The sequence below is a fragment of the Prinia subflava genome, chromosome 5, assembly GCF_021018805.1.
Source record: "Prinia subflava isolate CZ2003 ecotype Zambia chromosome 5, Cam_Psub_1.2, whole genome shotgun sequence".
Taxonomy (NCBI): domain Eukaryota; kingdom Metazoa; phylum Chordata; class Aves; order Passeriformes; family Cisticolidae; genus Prinia; species Prinia subflava.
This window is the reverse complement of record NC_086251.1, coordinates 27,968,361-27,985,747: the sequence shown is the minus strand read 5'-3', so window position 1 is coordinate 27,985,747 and position 17,387 is coordinate 27,968,361. Positions and strand designations below refer to the sequence as shown.

Here is a 17,387-nt window from a genome sequence, read left to right as displayed (position 1 = left end):
GTGAGTGAATTCTGGTTTTCAATTTCAAGCACGGGGGAACCTCGCTAATTCGCACTAAGTATAAGAGCAGGTGCAAGCTACCAAATTCTGCGAATTAGCGAGTAAATAAAATCAAGACATACCCACTGCAAATATATTGACTTATTTTGGCAAGTGTAGCTTAGCCTTGTTTCTGATGCTACCATAGCATACTAATACCCTGTAGTGCACTTGTGATTCAGTGAAGTCTTACTAACTTGAGACATCACTATGTGTTTTTAAGTAGTTCAGCAAAGGGAGAATTAGCGAGGTTCTTCTGTAACTTTGTTGAATCAAAGAAATGAGATCACAGCAATACAATATTGCTTTGTAGTACAAACATACAAAACATTGTTTTTCAGAGTAGTGTTCAATCTATTTTTAAAAAAAAAAATCTCCGTGGATTTTTCCGCAGATTTTCCGCAGATTTCCAGTGGCCCCACTGATACCTTATCCACTCATCACCAAGGTTCGTTTACATTGTAGGCTTTGACAATGACTATGTTTACTGCTAGTTGCCAGATTTGTGACTCTTGTCCATCTGATTTTTTTTTTTCCACTCATTAACATCAGACTGTCAGGTTTGGTACTGCAGAAGGACTTTATTTATCTCTTGCAAGACTGGTTGAAAACTTCTAACCTTCAGCTTTTCTCTTGTTCTCCTATGTCTGTACAAATGGCTGTTAATGCTTTTACTCCTGTCCCCCTTGTTTTTTAGGAGGATATAAATGCTATAGAAATGGAGGAAGACAAAAGAGACCTGATATCAAGAGAGATCAGTAAATTCAGAGACACACACAAGGTAGTATTCTTGTTTTTGCGCTTGATACAAATTAGGCATTTTCAAAATCCAAAAAACCACTATTATAAAATTTAGCAGTACGTTGCAATATCACTTAAAATGATGTTTATATTAGGTTTAATATACATGTAGTTCTTTACAAGTCAGAAAAAGACAGTGCCACGTTAAAGTGGCCCGTGACATCTTTATGCTAAGACTTTGATTGCTACTGAGTATTTTTCAGTCTTCTCACTTCAGCATGAATAAAGGCAGCTTAAGTTGCTACACATACATTAAGTCAAGATATTTATAAGTGAAGGCTAAACGGGGCTTCAGTATAAGACATACACTTGAGTGTGTTTCTCTAGGTAGATTTGTAACATTATCCAAGATTTTTGAAGAGATGAAACGTGAATTAAATTAAAGTCTTTTATTTTAATAGTTCTAAGTTAAGAGTGGGGGAAGATTAAAACTAGGTCAGTGGTTACCAGACTTACCAAACTTTAGATGCATGGAAGAACTGTAAATTCCCATAAAGCTAATCTATTCATTGACCCCCACCATTATGATAGAGATCATATGGTGACTAATGCAAGATGAAACTCACAGCTTGGAAAGTAACATGGAATAGGATGTAAGTATGAGTTTCTGTTTTTTATTATACTTATGGATGCCCCCTCAGAAAAATATGCAAAGGGGTAACTGGCTTGGAAATGTTTGTGCACATCAAGTCCCACCCCAGGGTCCCCACTTACAGAAGTTTCCACTAATGCTAGTGCATATGTGAATGTTTCTGCTTTGGAAAGCAATTCTTGCGGATCGGAGAGCACAACTATGCATGTGATGTTCTTGTTTTAATGTTTAGCCTAAAGTTGGTATTAATTTTTCCCCAACAAGATTGAAGTGGTCCTTGGCCTGGGGAAGTATCAACAAGCTGCTCTTATGAGCACACACTCTTCTTTCAAAATACCCCCAAATCAACATTAAAGAAAATGTTGATGATACAGCAAAGGTGAAGTGTGCCCGTGTTGTTCAGCTTTACCACATGCAGTCGCTGGGGATAATACCATGTTTCCATACAATTTCCTATCAATATGAACACAGGTGACTACATGTTATTGTATGTACATGTATTGAGTTTTTCTTTTGACTAAAGTTGTTCAAGATAGAAACCTGGGGGAAAAAAAATCTAGAAAAAATCATCTGGAGAAGCTCAGCAATTGAATGTGAAACTGGTTAGTGGTGAAACTTCAGTAGAATTACCTTCAGTTCCGAGCCCTGAGAGTTGTCACTGTTACTAAAATACAAACAAGTAATATTTTTTTTAAATTGCAAACAAAACAAAACCCGAGCTTCATTGTTTCAGAAGCTGTTGGGCATTTTGCTGCCCTTGATTTGTATTTTGGGGGGCTATTTTGGGTTTCTTAACATTAAAAATCAACTGGAAGTAGTAATTGTGTATATTGGATATGTTTAAAAGGGGCTGTTGAATCCTTAGCAGCGAGCTAGTGAGCACAGTGAACCTTTGCATGTTTTTGGTGTGAGTTTATAAACAATAACGACAGACTGTCAGGGTATCAGCATTGCAGGGGGCGTCCATTTACAGCACGGACGAGTCTGAAGAGAGCTCAAGGTAAGATTTAAAATTCTTCTACCTGTTCATTTCTGTTCATTACTTCAGTTGATCTGATACTGTTCCCATCCCATTACCCTGTCAGATCCTTCTATTTAGGCTTACAGCATTGATTGAGGTCAGATTTTGATTACAAAATACACCAGTTTATTTTTTCAATTGGATTTTAAGAAAGAGGACTTAGGAAAAGGATTTTAATATACGAAAACTTGTGCATGTATATTTACACTTATGTGAATATATTTTTAATAAAAGAAAGAAACCCACTCTCTTGAGAAATCTCACCATAAACAAAGTTTTAGAGAGTGGTGAAAAAGCAGGAGTTCAACTAAAGAAATTTCTATTGGAACATCTAAGATAACCTGTAAGTATCAACCACTTCAGTATGTAAACTTTCTTTAAAAGTATATGAAATTTTGAGGTAAGTTGTTTTCAGAAGTTGACAACTGAGTTTAACATTTGTCCCTACTGAGGTTTAACACTGTGAAGCTCCTGGATAATACAGTCCATAGAAATTAGTTTTTCAGCCCAGTGTATATTATAGGATCTAAGTTGTTTTTTTCTTTTTCACATCAATTTTCTACCAATTCCTACCATTTTTAGTCCCTTTTTCCTTTTGTGATTTCAATGTATCCAACATGGGTTTGCCTGTATTGTGTTATCAATGCAGCATAGTTTCACTGGATACATTAATCACTAGTGAATTAGCTTTATTTCTGTAATCCTTTGTCGGTTCTCTGGTCTCGGTGCCTATGGCAGAAGAACACTAATCAGGTAAGATTGCTTTTTAAAGTTGTCTTAAATGCTTTGTTTAAAAGAAAAGAACAAAAAACACAAACTAGAGAAAATGCTGTTTCATTGTTCCAGTTTTTAATTTCATTTCAGTGATGGTAAACGTGGAGCCAAAGGGGATAAACCTGTTTATTCTGCTCAATATTTGTTCAAAAAGTGGTATTCTTGCATCCGTCAGGTTGAAATTTGGTATATTTGGTTGTTATTTGGTATATTTGTGAACCGTGTACTTGCTCTTCCTCCCAGAAACATAGCTAATAGGCAAGGTTAATCCAGTGTTGGCGGTCCATGTCCTAGCACAGCATCTGTAAGTTAACACACAACAATTGCTTCCAAGGATGGATTTATCTATCATTCTGTTGATGTATTTTCTATTGTCTCATAGGAATTCTGTTCATAAGAACTGTTTCTATATGAAAAAAGTGGCAATTTTGTACAATTTTTAGTAAAACTGTAGCAGGTAACCTTTAGTTTCTGTGTTTCAAAAGAGCTATTTCCAACCTTTTTTTAACTGTCTCCATCTTGCAGTGGTGGAAGTTAAGATTCCATTCTGCAGAGTCCAGTTCTTACCAATGAACACTTAGAACTTTTTTAGGGAGGGAAAAGGGGAAACGTGTCAGTTTTCTTCACTGTTTAACCACATGCACTGTGTGTAAGTGGATATATTTCTTTACCCAAGTTTTCATCTAGGGTGGTTTTGGTGTGCCAAGACTTTTTGGGAAACAACTCACTGTCCCAGTAAGCATTCCACTGAAATATATTTTCCTAATTGAACAGAATTAATATTATCAGCTGGAAGTTCACTTTACTTGTACCCAACTGGCTTATAGGGCCAGTGGAATTTGAGTCCCACCTGCATCATGACTGCTAGAGCACTCTGAATGTGCAGTTTAGTCAGCTCGTAATACAAGGCCAGCCCTACTCTGCTAAGGTTGGAGATTGCTGGTCTGTGTAAATCTGTGCTTTTGCACGAAACTTAGTCTTGTGATTGCTGCATTTTGATTTTATACTTATAGTTCCAAAAAATACCCACCAAACCCTATTTAATATTTTAAAATTAGTGGCGGTTTTGGTATTTCCATTACCAGCCTTGTGTGTTGCGTCGGGAATATCCATTTTGTGTAACTACAAAATTAACTATGAAAGTTCTCTTGTTGGTTTTTAGAAACTGGAGGAGGAAAAAGGCAAAAAGGAGAAAGAAAGACAGGAAATTGAAAAAGAACGCAGAGAAAGAGAAAGGGAGCGGGAGCGTGAACGAGAAAGGAGGGAGCGTGAAAGAGAGAGGGAGCGTGAACGAGAGAAGGAGAAGGAACGGGAGCGTGAACGGGAGCGAGATAGGGACCGTGACCGAACCAAGGACCGGGACAGAGACCGCGAACGAGACAGAGACCGGGACAGAGATCGAGAAAGGAGTTCAGATCGCAACAAGGATCGGAGCAGATCAAGGTACATGTACTTCAGTTACTATTTATTTCACTTTTTCTTAGTGCTGTTTACTAAATGCATATAGGTCAGTAGATCAACTGCCATTCAAAAGAGAGTGACCCTTGTGGAACATCAGAGTAGCAGCAGGAATCCAAATTGGGAGAACACTTGACTTACCCCACAGCACAAGAATAAAAACTGCAATAGGCACTAAGCAACTCTCCAATTATGACTTAAGCATATCTCCTATTTTTCATTGTTAACTTTATTCCTGCTCAAGGTTATCTTATGTTTGTTGTATTTTTTGGCTTAAGCAGGTCTTATCGTATCCTTTGTTACATGCTGGACTTTTTGGTTAGATTTTGTGGGGGGGGTTCAGTTGGTTTGGTTTGGGTTTATTGTTTGGATTGTGAGGTTTTGTAGTAAAAGCAATGGGATTACTCTTTCAAGCTGTAATTAATCATTATATTCCAAGTGCTGCTTTCACTTTAAATCATGTTGTCAGAAGTGTTAAAATTGTTCGTAAGCCACATAAATACGAAAGATTTGTTAAAGATACCCTTTATTTCTGGTAGTTTTGGCTGTGGAGAACTGCTAACACAGTCTGATAAGAAACAGCCATATGCTCATGCTTTGTTTCTGTAGATATTGCTATGTAATGGTTAGTGTTCAAACAACTACTTTTAGTGGGTTTTTGAATACTGATCAGTAAGTATTTATTTTATGCCCATTTCTATGCTGGCTAATCATCCTCTACAACTGCAGAAGAAAAATAACCTCTTAAGATGCTATTGATCATTTGATTAAGTGGAGAGGAAGGCTCTGTACTGAACTTTGGGACTTTTTCTTCCTTCAGAGAAAAAAGTAGAGACAGGGAAAGAGAACGAGAACGCGAGAGGGAAAGAGAACGAGAACGCGAGAGGGAACGGGAAAGAGAACGGGAACGGGAAAGAGAACGGGAAAGAGAGCGGGAGAAGGATAAGAAGAGAGACCGAGAAGAAGATGAGGAAGATGCCTACGAACGACGAAAACTGGAAAGGAAACTGCGGGAAAAGGAAGCTGCATATCAAGAGGTAGATTGGAATTTTTAAGGTTCTTTAAATCAAAAAATGTTTCTGAGAGTTGATAATGAGTCCTCTAGTACAAAATACATTGTTCTCTTTTTCCTAAATACATTTTTAATCCTTTGAGTACATGAGCTGGAGCAGAATATGTAACTCACTGTCAAAACAGACTTTTTATTCTGATGTTTCAAATCAAAATTATGCAAATTACTTATAGTACAGTTACTTTAAACAACATTCCAAACTAACTTTGAAGTACAACAGAAGTTGCTGTTCTTGAGGTTTGAAGTGTGTTTTCTTCTGTTGCAGCGTCTTAAAAACTGGGAAATCAGAGAACGAAAAAAAAGTCGAGAATATGAAAAAGAGGCTGAGAGGGAAGAAGAAAGAAGACGGGAAATGGTAAGTCTTGTAGTTTGACATGTAATTTTCCCTGCCTTGTTTTCTTGGTCCCATTTGGAATGGAATATTCTACTGTTATGTTTATGGATAGTAACAGAGCTCTCATATTGTATAAAGGCAATGTGTGTTTTTAGACCAAAAAAATCCCCAGTTAATGGACTTGAAACAGAAGATGTCTAGTAAATGAGAGCACTGTTTAGAGTCTGAAAAACAAAGCCTAGTGGCTTGGTCTTGTGAAGGCAGAAGAGTGACAAGCAGGCAGCTGCAAAATACTGTGGTCTGATCACCACACACTATTAAATCTGTAACTTGTGTCAGATTTGTGTCAAAACCTGCTGTGTGCTCTATGTCATGCAGGTAGAACTAGACCTGTTTTTTTAACTTCCTACCTGCTCACATGCCTAAATCTTCTATGAGATATGATACAATATTCTTTAATGTATCTGAGCACTTTATAAACACTTGTCCTTAGTTCATCAGTTGTGAATTTATCACAGTTACCAATGTCACAATTGTAAATTTTGTTGGAAAAGACACCTTTGGAAGATAGATAATACTGTGATCTTATACTTTTGTGGTAAAGCATAAAGAAGTTATTTTAAGTTTCAGGGGTGTTATTTCACGTTATGGTTTCCCAGAGAAGGAGAGAAGATTTTGAGAGAGTAGACCATGGGTTAGGAATTGCTTCATGTGGAATCCAGGTTTTCCCTCTAAATGCACGAGGGGGGAAAAAACATTGGAAATTAACTCAATTATATTTTCCATTCCAAATCCTCCTGTATGCTGGCTAAGGGTGACAGTTGTAGAAAGCAGTGTTTCATTTTGTGCTGAAATTGCAACCATAATAATTTGTTTCTCAAAGTCATTAGCACAGAAGTTTATTACTGTTGGTTTACAGCTATTGCTTAAATACAGGTTAGAAGGTCCTAATGTAATTTTCCTTGAAGAATTGACGGTTTTGCTTCTTCATTTTATCAGAGGGGGAGAAAGTATCTCCTCTCTTTCTCCCTCACCCCTACAGTGTTAGGCCTGCACATTAATACCACATAGGCCCGTACATTAGTGCCACATGGTTTGTATCAGTACCACAACGGGAGAGTGCTTATCCTAGGAGCAGCCATCAGATTTGTTTCTGTGCATGATTGTCTTTAAAAAGCTCTTGAATCAAAGCAGTACACTAAATAAAGTACACTGAGGCTGCCATGTTGAAATACGCCATAGCAGACTTAAAGGATTTAGAGAAAAGGAACTTTTGATCCTCTTAATCTGTAATGTAAAACAAAAAACCCAAAATTAATATATGTGTGGGTGGGAGTGTATGTGTATATATATGCAGGTCAGTAACACAATACCAGTGGACCCTCTGTATGCAATACCAAAACTTTTCCATTTTCTGTTAGAAAAACTCTGTATTTTTCGTTGAAAGCAGAGTAGATCTACAATTAACTTGCTAATAACAAAAATCAATTTTAAACTCTTGGAAAACAAACAAGAAATCATAATTTAAACTTCAATTCCTTGCAGGCAAAAGAAGCCAAACGGTTGAAAGAATTCTTAGAAGATTATGATGATGACAGAGATGATCCAAAATACTATAGGTATGTCTTTGTATTCCTAACAACAAAATCTCCATTGTTCATTTTTACGCAGCTGTGGGGTTTGTTGACAGAGGCTTATGGAGTTTATATTTGACTGGTAACTGAGGCAGTGTAAGTGTTACAATTACCTAATTTTTTTAGAGTCACTTCATAAGTGACAGAGAGAAAAGGGAAGCTCCTTACTTCTACTGGGTAATGCTTGGAAGTAGCTGCTCATTCCTGTCGCTTTACTTTTGTGAGGCAGGGCAGAGGTCAGTGTAATGTCAAAATAAGGTGCAGGGAGAGGGGAACAAGCATGCCTCTAAATAATTCACTGCAAAGAAGCTGTAAATAACGTGAAGAACAAACTTCTTAATGTAAACAATTGGGAGCATCCTTCAGCATGGGACTAACTAACATTTGTGTAAAACTAATTTAGCAGAAGTGCTTCTTGTCAAAAACCTATATGAAGAGATTAGCAGCCACATTCTCTACTTCTGTTTAATGTTGTGGGGTAGATCCTGTACATTAAGTTTGAGAACTGGTATCTTAAGATTCTTCTGTTACAAAAACAGAGGATGCCAGATGCTCTTATGAATCTCACTTTCATTTAGTGGAATTTATCTGTATGAAGTTTTTCTTGTATTGTGGAACAAAGCCTTCAGTGAAATGTTCTCTCAATAAAATGTATATATCTTTTGTAGGGGTAGTGCTCTTCAGAAGAGGCTACGAGACAGGGAGAAAGAGATGGAAGCAGATGAACGAGATAGGAAAAGGGAAAAGGAAGAATTAGAAGAAATTAGGCAGCGTCTTCTGGCGGAAGGACATCCAGATCCAGATGCAGAACTCCAGAGGGTGAGTTGCAGTTGGTCTGACAGGAAAACAAGTCCTTTGTATTCTGGTTGTGTTGAGCAAAATTGTGTAAGAGATCTGATATTTACTATTTTCTCTATTCACTTTTTCTTATAAAGAAGTCCTGATAGGCAGTGAGAACATTGGAAACAAAAAAACTTTCCAGATCAACATCCACATTTGATGGAGTTTGAAAATAAAATTGATTTAATCAGTATTCCTTACAGAAATGCCAGTAGTTACACGTATTTTTCTTGACTTAACAGTCTTCTAAAGAAGAGGATCTTTATTAGATTCTTCACAAATAGTACTGGTTTTGAGAGAGCATCTGTTTTTGCTAATTGTCTGTTTCATTGTAGATGGAGCAGGAGGCTGAGCGGCGTAGGCAGCCACAAATAAAACAAGAGCCAGAATCTGAAGAGGAAGAGGAAGACAAGGCAGAAAAAGAAGAAAAAAGAGAAGAGCCAGAGGAAGAGGAGGAGGAGCCTGAACAAAAGCCCTGCCTTAAACCAACTTTACGACCCATCAGTTCTGCTCCATCTGTTTCTTCTGCTAGTGGAAATGCAACTCCTAACACACCTGGTGATGAATCTCCCTGTGGCATTATTATCCCTCATGAAAATTCACCTGAACAACAGCAACTGGAGGAGCATCGGCCCAAAATAGGACTCAGCCTCAAACTGGGCAAGTTTACTTTGTATTTCAGTCTTCCATATGGGATCAAAATAAAAATTGTAAAGCTGAGTAGTCACATGGTTTTCCAAATATGTTGTATGCTTTGATGTACTTACATCACGTAGTTGTTACCCAGGTGTTGTGCTTGGGTTGACCTATCCAGGAGATACTTTTTATAGAGCTCACTTCATCCAAAACCTTGAGGGCCAAAAAAAAAAAGGAAGTTTAGGCATGTTCAAGGGCTAGTTTTTGAAGGAATGTTCTGAGCTGGAATTGGTTATTTTCATATGCTTTTTCACCTTAATATATCTGTAAATATCTATTTTAAAACTCATTGCTACTTTTCATTGGTATATGTTAAATTTTAAGACCTAGGTAGTTCTTATGTTTACTTAAGACCTTTCTAAACAAGAAAAAAAAAAGAAATTCAGATTTTTTTTTTCTTCCTTTTAGAATATTGCAATGAACTGATGACAGTTGTGAGTGAAATTTGAGCCTAGAGTTCCTTAGTACTTTAGCAGTTTCCTGCTGTCTTAAAAAAGTTTGTTCTGAGCAGAGCTAAGAACACTTGTATTCCAGAAGGTTTGTGTATTTATCCACTATTTTGATTAAGTTATGGCAGGCTACACTTTGAGCTCACACTGTTATATCTTGAATGATGAGAGTTTGTATGGTATTAGGCTGATGAACACTTTCCTTTGTGTTGTAACCTTTCACTTCTGTGCTCTGCCTTCACTAAGGTTGGTGCTCAACTGTAGTCTTCCCTCAGAGAGAGTGCTAATTGGCTTCAGGTCAGAGAAAGAAGACCCTGTTTTTCAAATGGGTCAGAGTCTTCAACAAGCTCCATTAAAGATCTTTACTTCTTTTGCCACTTTTGTAACAGAGTTTGAGAGATCAAAATCCAATGCTAGGCATTCACAGACATTTATGTAGCATACAAGCCAATATTCCTGAAGTAATGGGGGAAGAGCAAACTAGTTTCTGTTGCGGTTGATGAATATATTACTCTGCCCTTTGGGTTGTAGGTGCCTGCAACAGTCCTAATCAGCCCAATGCTGTGAAAAGGAAGAAACTTGCTGTGGATAGTGTTTTCAATAAATTTGATGATGAAGACAGCGACGATGTGCCCCGGAAAAGGAAACTTGTTCCCCTGGATTATGGAGAAGAAGACAAAAGCAATATCAAGGGCAGTGTCAATACAGAAGAAAAGCGCAAACACATTAAGAGTCTTATTGAGAAGATTCCCACAGCAAAACCAGAGCTCTTTGCTTATCCTCTCGACTGGTCAATTGTGGATTCGGTAAGTTGATTCATTTAACCATTTTAAAAAAGGCTTAATTTTTCCAAGTAAACATTATAATTGAATAGAAGAAGATTACTGGGACCCGAGTGGATTCAGTATCATCATCAAGTGGAGTCAAACTTGAGTCCTCTATTTATTGTTTATACATAATCCTTATTCTGGAGTATGCCTGCTTATTTTTGTTTGGTCTCTCTCTCAAATTGCCACTACAAATTATCAAGCTGTTTTATGGGAAGAGGAAAAAAGACACTGTAAAAACACTGTTTGAGTGGCTCTCAGAAATACTTGCAGATGTCAAATCTCTAAGGTTTATATCACTGATAGCAAAACATATCTTCTGCTAAATAGCTGTTTGAGTCTCCTAGATGCCTATTGGGCAATTGTTGCAACAGAGTGAAGTTTGAGGGAATTACTCATTTTGGTTTTCTGGTTTTTTTTCCAGACACTAATGGAACGTCGAATTAGACCGTGGATCAACAAGAAAATAATAGAATATATTGGTGAAGAGGAAGCCACACTAGTTGACTTTGTTTGCTCTAAGGTTCGTATCTTCTCCATTCTCTGTGAAGTTGGGGGTTTGCTCCCTATTTAAACTGCAACAGTGACTCCTGTACTCGTGTTTATTATAATGGCTTGTCTTGGTTTATCTTGGGGTGTCTGTATGAGAAGCAAAGCAAATTCTGAGAGTTTTGTGACACAGTTGATTAGCAGAAAGTCAAAAGCACAAGAATATTTGCCATGGTCACATAATATATGGGTGTGTATATGTATATATAAATAAATGGAACTCTGTGGTATTGAAAGACAACTTACTTGGTTCTGGAAAAAAAAATGAAATAACAGGTAGATGAGAAATCCAGTTATGAGAAGTGATACAGGGAGAATTTTGCCTTTGTCTTCCGTTAGCAATTTATTGTTGAAGGAAGGGAAGCTTTTTCCTAAATTAAGAAAACATAATTGGAGATGTAAGAATAGCCAACAAATACAGGACCTGTGAATCTGGAGCTTCCTGGAACTTGTTCCTCAGTAATTGGCCATAAACTAGTACTCCCTGTGCTGGATTCTGATGCAGTTTAATACTAATTTTTGCCATGGGTATTACTGGAACCTGATGAACTGAAAATACTTCTTGCACATGAAAAACTTTCACAATTTCTTGGACATAACTGGATTTTGTCCAAATATGTGTATAGAGTTTATTCTAAGTTTTCAGTCTAAAAACATTTCTTTCTTTCAGGTTATGGCTCACAGCTCACCTCAGAGCATACTGGATGATGTTGCCATGGTAAGCAGAAATTCTGTAACTGATATACCTTCTACATTGTACTGAAGCTAAGAGTCAATTATGCAAACTAGTAAGATCCATAAGAGATACCATGTGTTAGATATGATTAAGCACATCATGCTAGCCCGGGCATTATTTTGCAATTACAGTGCCTGGGTACAAATTACTGACCGTCCTTTAGAATTTCTTCATATTCAGAAATGTGGAAGAAAAATTTTTGTCCCTAAGAGTAGATGTCAAAATCAACAATAACAGAACTGTATCAGAAAAAAACCCTTTTATTCCTTCTCATTCTTATGAATAGATTTTTATTAGTGCTTAGTGGGTCTTTGCCTAATCAATGAGCAAAAGGTGATTTTCTGTAGAAGAGTAAAGACTCTTTTTTGTCTGGTGTTGGAAGGGAGAAACTTGATGAAATAATGCTACTGTTCCACCATGTTTTCGTACACTGAAAGGTGAATAAAAACTAATGGTCCACTCTTTTCCTGTAAGGAAACTTAGAGGCAAAGTTGGTAGGAGCCACATGCATAGTGTGAGATAGTAGATTGTTTTTCGTGTGACTTGGAGAGCTTCGGAGAGATGCTGTGGACACTAAAAGTTTGTACAGTTTCAAGAAAAGCCTAGATAATAAGTTCAGGGATGAGAAATCCACCGAGGGTGTTTTTAACAAATATCCAAGGAAGTTCCAAATGAAAATGAGCAGCGATTAGGAGTTAATTTAAGGGAAAATACCACATGCAAATGTCCTGTTCTTCCAAGCCTGCTGTTTCTCTGCCTCTTCCCAAACCACTTTTGGATATTAGCTTGCTGATGCTTCTACCTCTAAGTACCCAGCAGCTGCACTATGCAAGTATATAGTTAGAGCCTGGTCAAGTCACTGATGCTGGACAGATAAACTCTGACGAGTTGCACTCAGTCCCCCTCTCTCAGAGACTTGTATTATGCTATCTCTGTTTGGTCATTCTGATGTATCTACAAGTACTCTTTGTAGCTGGAATGCATAACTTAAAAAATAATCTATAATATGTGTATTTTCTACAGGTACTAGATGAAGAAGCTGAAGTTTTCATAGTCAAAATGTGGAGGTTGTTGATATACGAGACAGAAGCAAAGAAGATTGGCCTAGTGAAATAAAGCACTCTCCTTGCTTCTAGGGTTCCATTTCAATTTTGGTCTTTTTTTTCCCCTCATTGTTCAGAGACTTTGAATCCTCTCTGTTCTCAGAGACTTGAGACCTGTATTTTTTTATGTAGAAAATGTGAATTTTTTTTGTCCTCTGCTCTGAGGTCCCTTTTACCCTTCTCAATTAGTTAACGAATCCTGCATTGGTTCTCTTTATAATACACAAGGTACAACTACCGGTATGTTTTATAAGCTGCAGCTACTGTACATGCTCTTTGGTAATTTTGTTATGTTACTCTGATTCTTGTAAATATTCAGAAAAAAAATGCCCTGTTTTGCAAAACATTTGCACTTAATGTGGAACTATATCAGTTACAGATGAAGACAAAGGATTTTACTGCAAGTTTATCAGTGTTTTTTTGGGAGCACACTTCCCCTTTTTTATTTAAGGAATTATCAAAATACAATTTAAAAATAAGAGCTGTTTTCACAGAACAGCTTTGTGTGTTCATTTGATCTCTTCATCTGACTGGAAAAGGAGTTCCTTCAGTCTTCTCTTTTTAATGTGAACAAACAGTAATCTTGGTACTTTGTTGCCCATTATGAATTACTAATGAAGCTGGGATCCTAATCTCTTGCAGATGCTCTGCTTCTTTCCCAGAAAGTGCAAATCACAGGAAGTTTATTTGCTCAGTTAAAACAAGAGCAGGACCTAAATTTACTAAGTGCTATCTATCTAATGGTTTTTGGTTTTGCTTCTGCTCAATTTCATTCTAGCCCTTACCAACTATCTCTTCTGTCTCCAAGAAATGAAATGGCTTTTTAAAAAAGAAATTATTTTTTTTAATTTTTTTTTTTAGTATTTAGAAACAAAACAAAAAAGCCCAGTTTGGATGTAACTGTCACTTACAAAAGAAAACAAAACCATGAAAACTAAACCATAAGTTTTGAAACAAAGCTGAAATCCTGTTTTTATCCATACTGTTAAACTAGCCCTGACTTTTGTTTTCTACTGTATACAGTCTGTTGTCCACAAAAAGAGGGTAATATTTTCCTGCCTTGTTTGTATGTTTTTTTATGAATAGACTGATATGGTATAAATGATGACATGTACTGTAAACTGCATTTTTTTTATTTCATACCTGGGTAAGAAGTCAAATCTATAATGTGCTGTGAGCTGTTTTGATTGCAGGAGGACTATGTTCCAGGGAGCAAACGGTCTCAAATTTTTTTTAATTTCTGAAACACAATTCTTAATAGCAAACAAATTAAGTAAAGGTGTTCCAGTATCTCTATATTGTATTTAACTGAAGGATACAGGTTGACCTGTTCAGAAAACATAACTGTGACCTTGAGTTACTAGTTCTTTGTATCTGGAGAGGACACTTGAAAACACTGTTCTTAACAAATGGGATCGTGTAAAGGTTCCACCGTGTAAATATTTCAGATATTAAAAATGTATATATTTGATTTAAGGGTTGAGATTCTTTTGGAGTCTTATGCAGCACGCAATTGTATTTAACACTGCTTACTGAATCAAGTCTTCCCAAATTAGGGATGGGGTTTTTTTGAAACTACCTCCTGCTTATATCAGGTGACTAAAAGCCTGCGAAGTTAGATGTGATCCCAGTAGGTTCGTTCTCGTCCCTGTGATACTTCACTACACACCACCAAATGTTCTTTTTTAACTTGAAGTGTCACTTTAAAGCTCAGATGTTACTTTCATGTTGTACTTGAGCTGGCCTGAGAATGTTTTGGTTTGCACGCTTACATGTTGCAATCTTCCTATTTTTTGATGATTGCAACCCTAAGAAATTACTTCCCTGTTCTCCCTATACAGTTCTGCATTACCATGTACCAATAAGCTTTCAAATTCTAAATAAATTCAAAGCTTGCTCTGTTTGTAGCAAATACAGGGAAGAGGGAGAGTGAACTTCACAAGTGCCTTTTAACCTGGTGAATGGCATTCTCTCTCAGTAGTAGTAGTTGAACAAGACAAATGTGACAAACTCATTGTAATGCGGCTGTGTAACAGATTGCCCAACATCCTCAAACAATACAAACAACATACAAATTCTTCAGAGAAAGCTCAAGTCGTGAAACTTCAATTTATTTCTGCCCTAAACTAAAGCTGTGTGTGCAATGAACATAAGCTTGTACTCTTCCTTTCCTAAGGAGACTGAAGGTGCCTGGCTGAGAAAGACAAGTAAAGCTGGAGTGCTGAACATTTCAAGTATGTAGAATTATTGTGATACCATCAAAAAATCAGGTTTGTGGAAGTTCAGAATTTCTTCAGTAGTGGAAGAGGAAAGCAGTGTTCACTAGGTGAACTTCCTCTTTCAGAATGCAAGTATGAAGTCACTTCTACTTTTACCTCTTACTCAAAGTTTTGTTATGTCTCAGTGATACTGTATTTTGTGTCAGTGATGCTGGGGAGTAAAACACAAGTTTTATATTGATGAGGTTCTTAGTATAGAAAGTAACTTCTGTTTGTTAGCTTTCAACAAGCACTAGCAAAATTATTTCAAGATAAATTTGGAAAATATGGGGTAGAAAAAGCCTTTTTTGCCAATATTGTAACACGTCACTCTCTGGATGTATGATTTAATACACACTCCAGGTGTTACATTAGTGAATGCACAGATCAAGAGTATGCTCAGAATGAGATACATGAGTAAAGTAGGGATGTTGCTACCAGGTACTCCGTGCATAACGCCATAGTACAGCCCATCCTGAGAGGGAAAGCTACTCTAGAAGTACCACACACTGTGTAATGAAAAAATACCAGTATTTACACAACAGAACTTGGATGTACTTGGTTATCTGGACCTTACTGTGGAATAAGGCTTTAAAACTATTCTGATAATTGTTTTGTGTAACTGCCATTCAGAGTTTGGAATCTGTGAGTACAAAATCTGAAGTACCATTTTTCTTCAATGCACACTGAAAAGAAAAGGGAAACAAGACGCAAGTAAGATCCATTACCAAGAATTACATATTTTTATATTCTCTTTTAAGTTGGTGAGAACCTTTTTTGTTCTTAGAGTATTTCACCTGCCCACCTGCTGATTCGGTCTTTATAATCTTGGCTGTTTCCTTCATTCTTTTTAGGCAGGAACCTGTACTAAAGATAATGATTTAGCTAGATGGTCATGGCTCTAGATCTGGGCAGGGGAAAGGTGCTAAACAGTGGGTTTAGCTTCTTACTGAATTCATGTGTCTTACTAGTACTGCTTTCCTATTACTTGAGAGGGAAGTAGACCTTTCATGTTCTCATTAAACAGGATTGCTAGATAGCTGCTTGCAGGAGTGGTAGTTTGGAAAGTGGATGCACCAAAAACTGCAAGCTGTTGGGTTTTATATTACAAGTGAGTCACAGTTTTTCATATTCTATACATTATCCGCTGTAGGAACATTGAGTACAGAATTAAAAATTACTACACAGTCGTGCAGTGTGAGCAGTATAAGGTATTGTTTAATAGAGATTTCATTATGGATCAAGCTGATGCTAATCATACAAAAGAGTTTGGTACAGCTGTAGGCTCGTGTTTGGTTGGTTGAGTTTTTTATTTGGTTGTCTCCCCCTTTTAAATTACAAGTAGTTTTATTTGATTAATGGTTAGACATCACTTTCAGTCTAAAAGTGACTTCTTTTAAATGCATTTTGTGTGCCTATAAGCTACTGAAAGTCAGTATTTGCATTGAAATGTTTACATCAGGCCTTTTAGGTGCAATAGTTCTGTCCCACTTAATTTTACCATAGATTTTCCTGTAGTGCAGTCAAATACTGAAATACAACATTGTTTTAAACATGCATAATTGCATGGTCTCTCAGATTTTACATATTTTGTATTAAGATTGGTTATATGTATCATAGCAGTTGCTATATATTACTAACCAAATTGATTATGCACTTGAAAGGGAATTGTGGATGATACTTCAAGTGTAGGCAGCAAGGTAAGTTTCAAATTTGGAATTGACTTTTTTGTTTGTTTTTTCCACTAACCAGTCACAGCTCTACTTAGAAACTTCTTGAAAAGATACCATGTTGGCTTTTAATACTGTTTTTGTTTTGAAATATAAATATCCCTTAAGTTACTCTCTTAATGCCTTTTTTGTTGGGACCGTTATAAAAGAGGGTTACTGGCATATATATAACTTGTATTCAAAAGAGATGAGAAGTGTATTTTCTCGTAAAACCTTTCTCTTTATCTGGTACTAGGTTTAAAAGGTCAAGCTCGATTTCCTTTGCGCGATTCCTCACTGCTGGAGGTTCAGCGAGCGCTCATTCTCTGCTGTCCAGCCAGCCTCTCCCAACCGGTGCCTTTCTCCAGTTCCCCTCGCGTGTTCCCGGCACTTGCTGACGGCAGAGCTCTCGCCGGGTTCTTTCCCAGGCTCTCCCCGTGCGCCCTGCGCTCCGGGGCTGTCGGGGCCGGCCGCAGTCCCGGCCCGGCCCGGTGC

General features: G+C 37.2%; 1 protein-coding gene across 2 annotated transcripts in view; it reads left to right on the top strand.

Moving 5' to 3' along the window:
- Positions 1-14,401, top strand: part of RBM25 (RNA binding motif protein 25) — a 32,785-nt gene extending 18,384 nt beyond the window's left edge. The window contains exons 8-19 of one of the 2 annotated variants that reach the window (XM_063398657.1): positions 434-487; positions 737-820; positions 4,390-4,670; positions 5,506-5,722; positions 6,023-6,112; positions 7,637-7,710; positions 8,394-8,544; positions 8,901-9,225; positions 10,242-10,516; positions 10,962-11,060; positions 11,757-11,804; positions 12,846-14,401. In XM_063398657.1, the coding sequence (XP_063254727.1) occupies positions 434-487; positions 737-820; positions 4,390-4,670; positions 5,506-5,722; positions 6,023-6,112; positions 7,637-7,710; positions 8,394-8,544; positions 8,901-9,225; positions 10,242-10,516; positions 10,962-11,060; positions 11,757-11,804; positions 12,846-12,938 (1,791 nt within the window). In that variant the 3' untranslated portion in view covers positions 12,939-14,401. The remainder of the gene's footprint in view (positions 1-433; positions 488-736; positions 821-4,389; positions 4,671-5,505; positions 5,723-6,022; positions 6,113-7,636; positions 7,711-8,393; positions 8,545-8,900; positions 9,226-10,241; positions 10,517-10,961; positions 11,061-11,756; positions 11,805-12,845) is intronic. The other variant, XM_063398658.1, reaches the window with a different exon arrangement.
- The last annotated feature ends 2,986 nt before the right edge of the window (positions 14,402-17,387 follow it).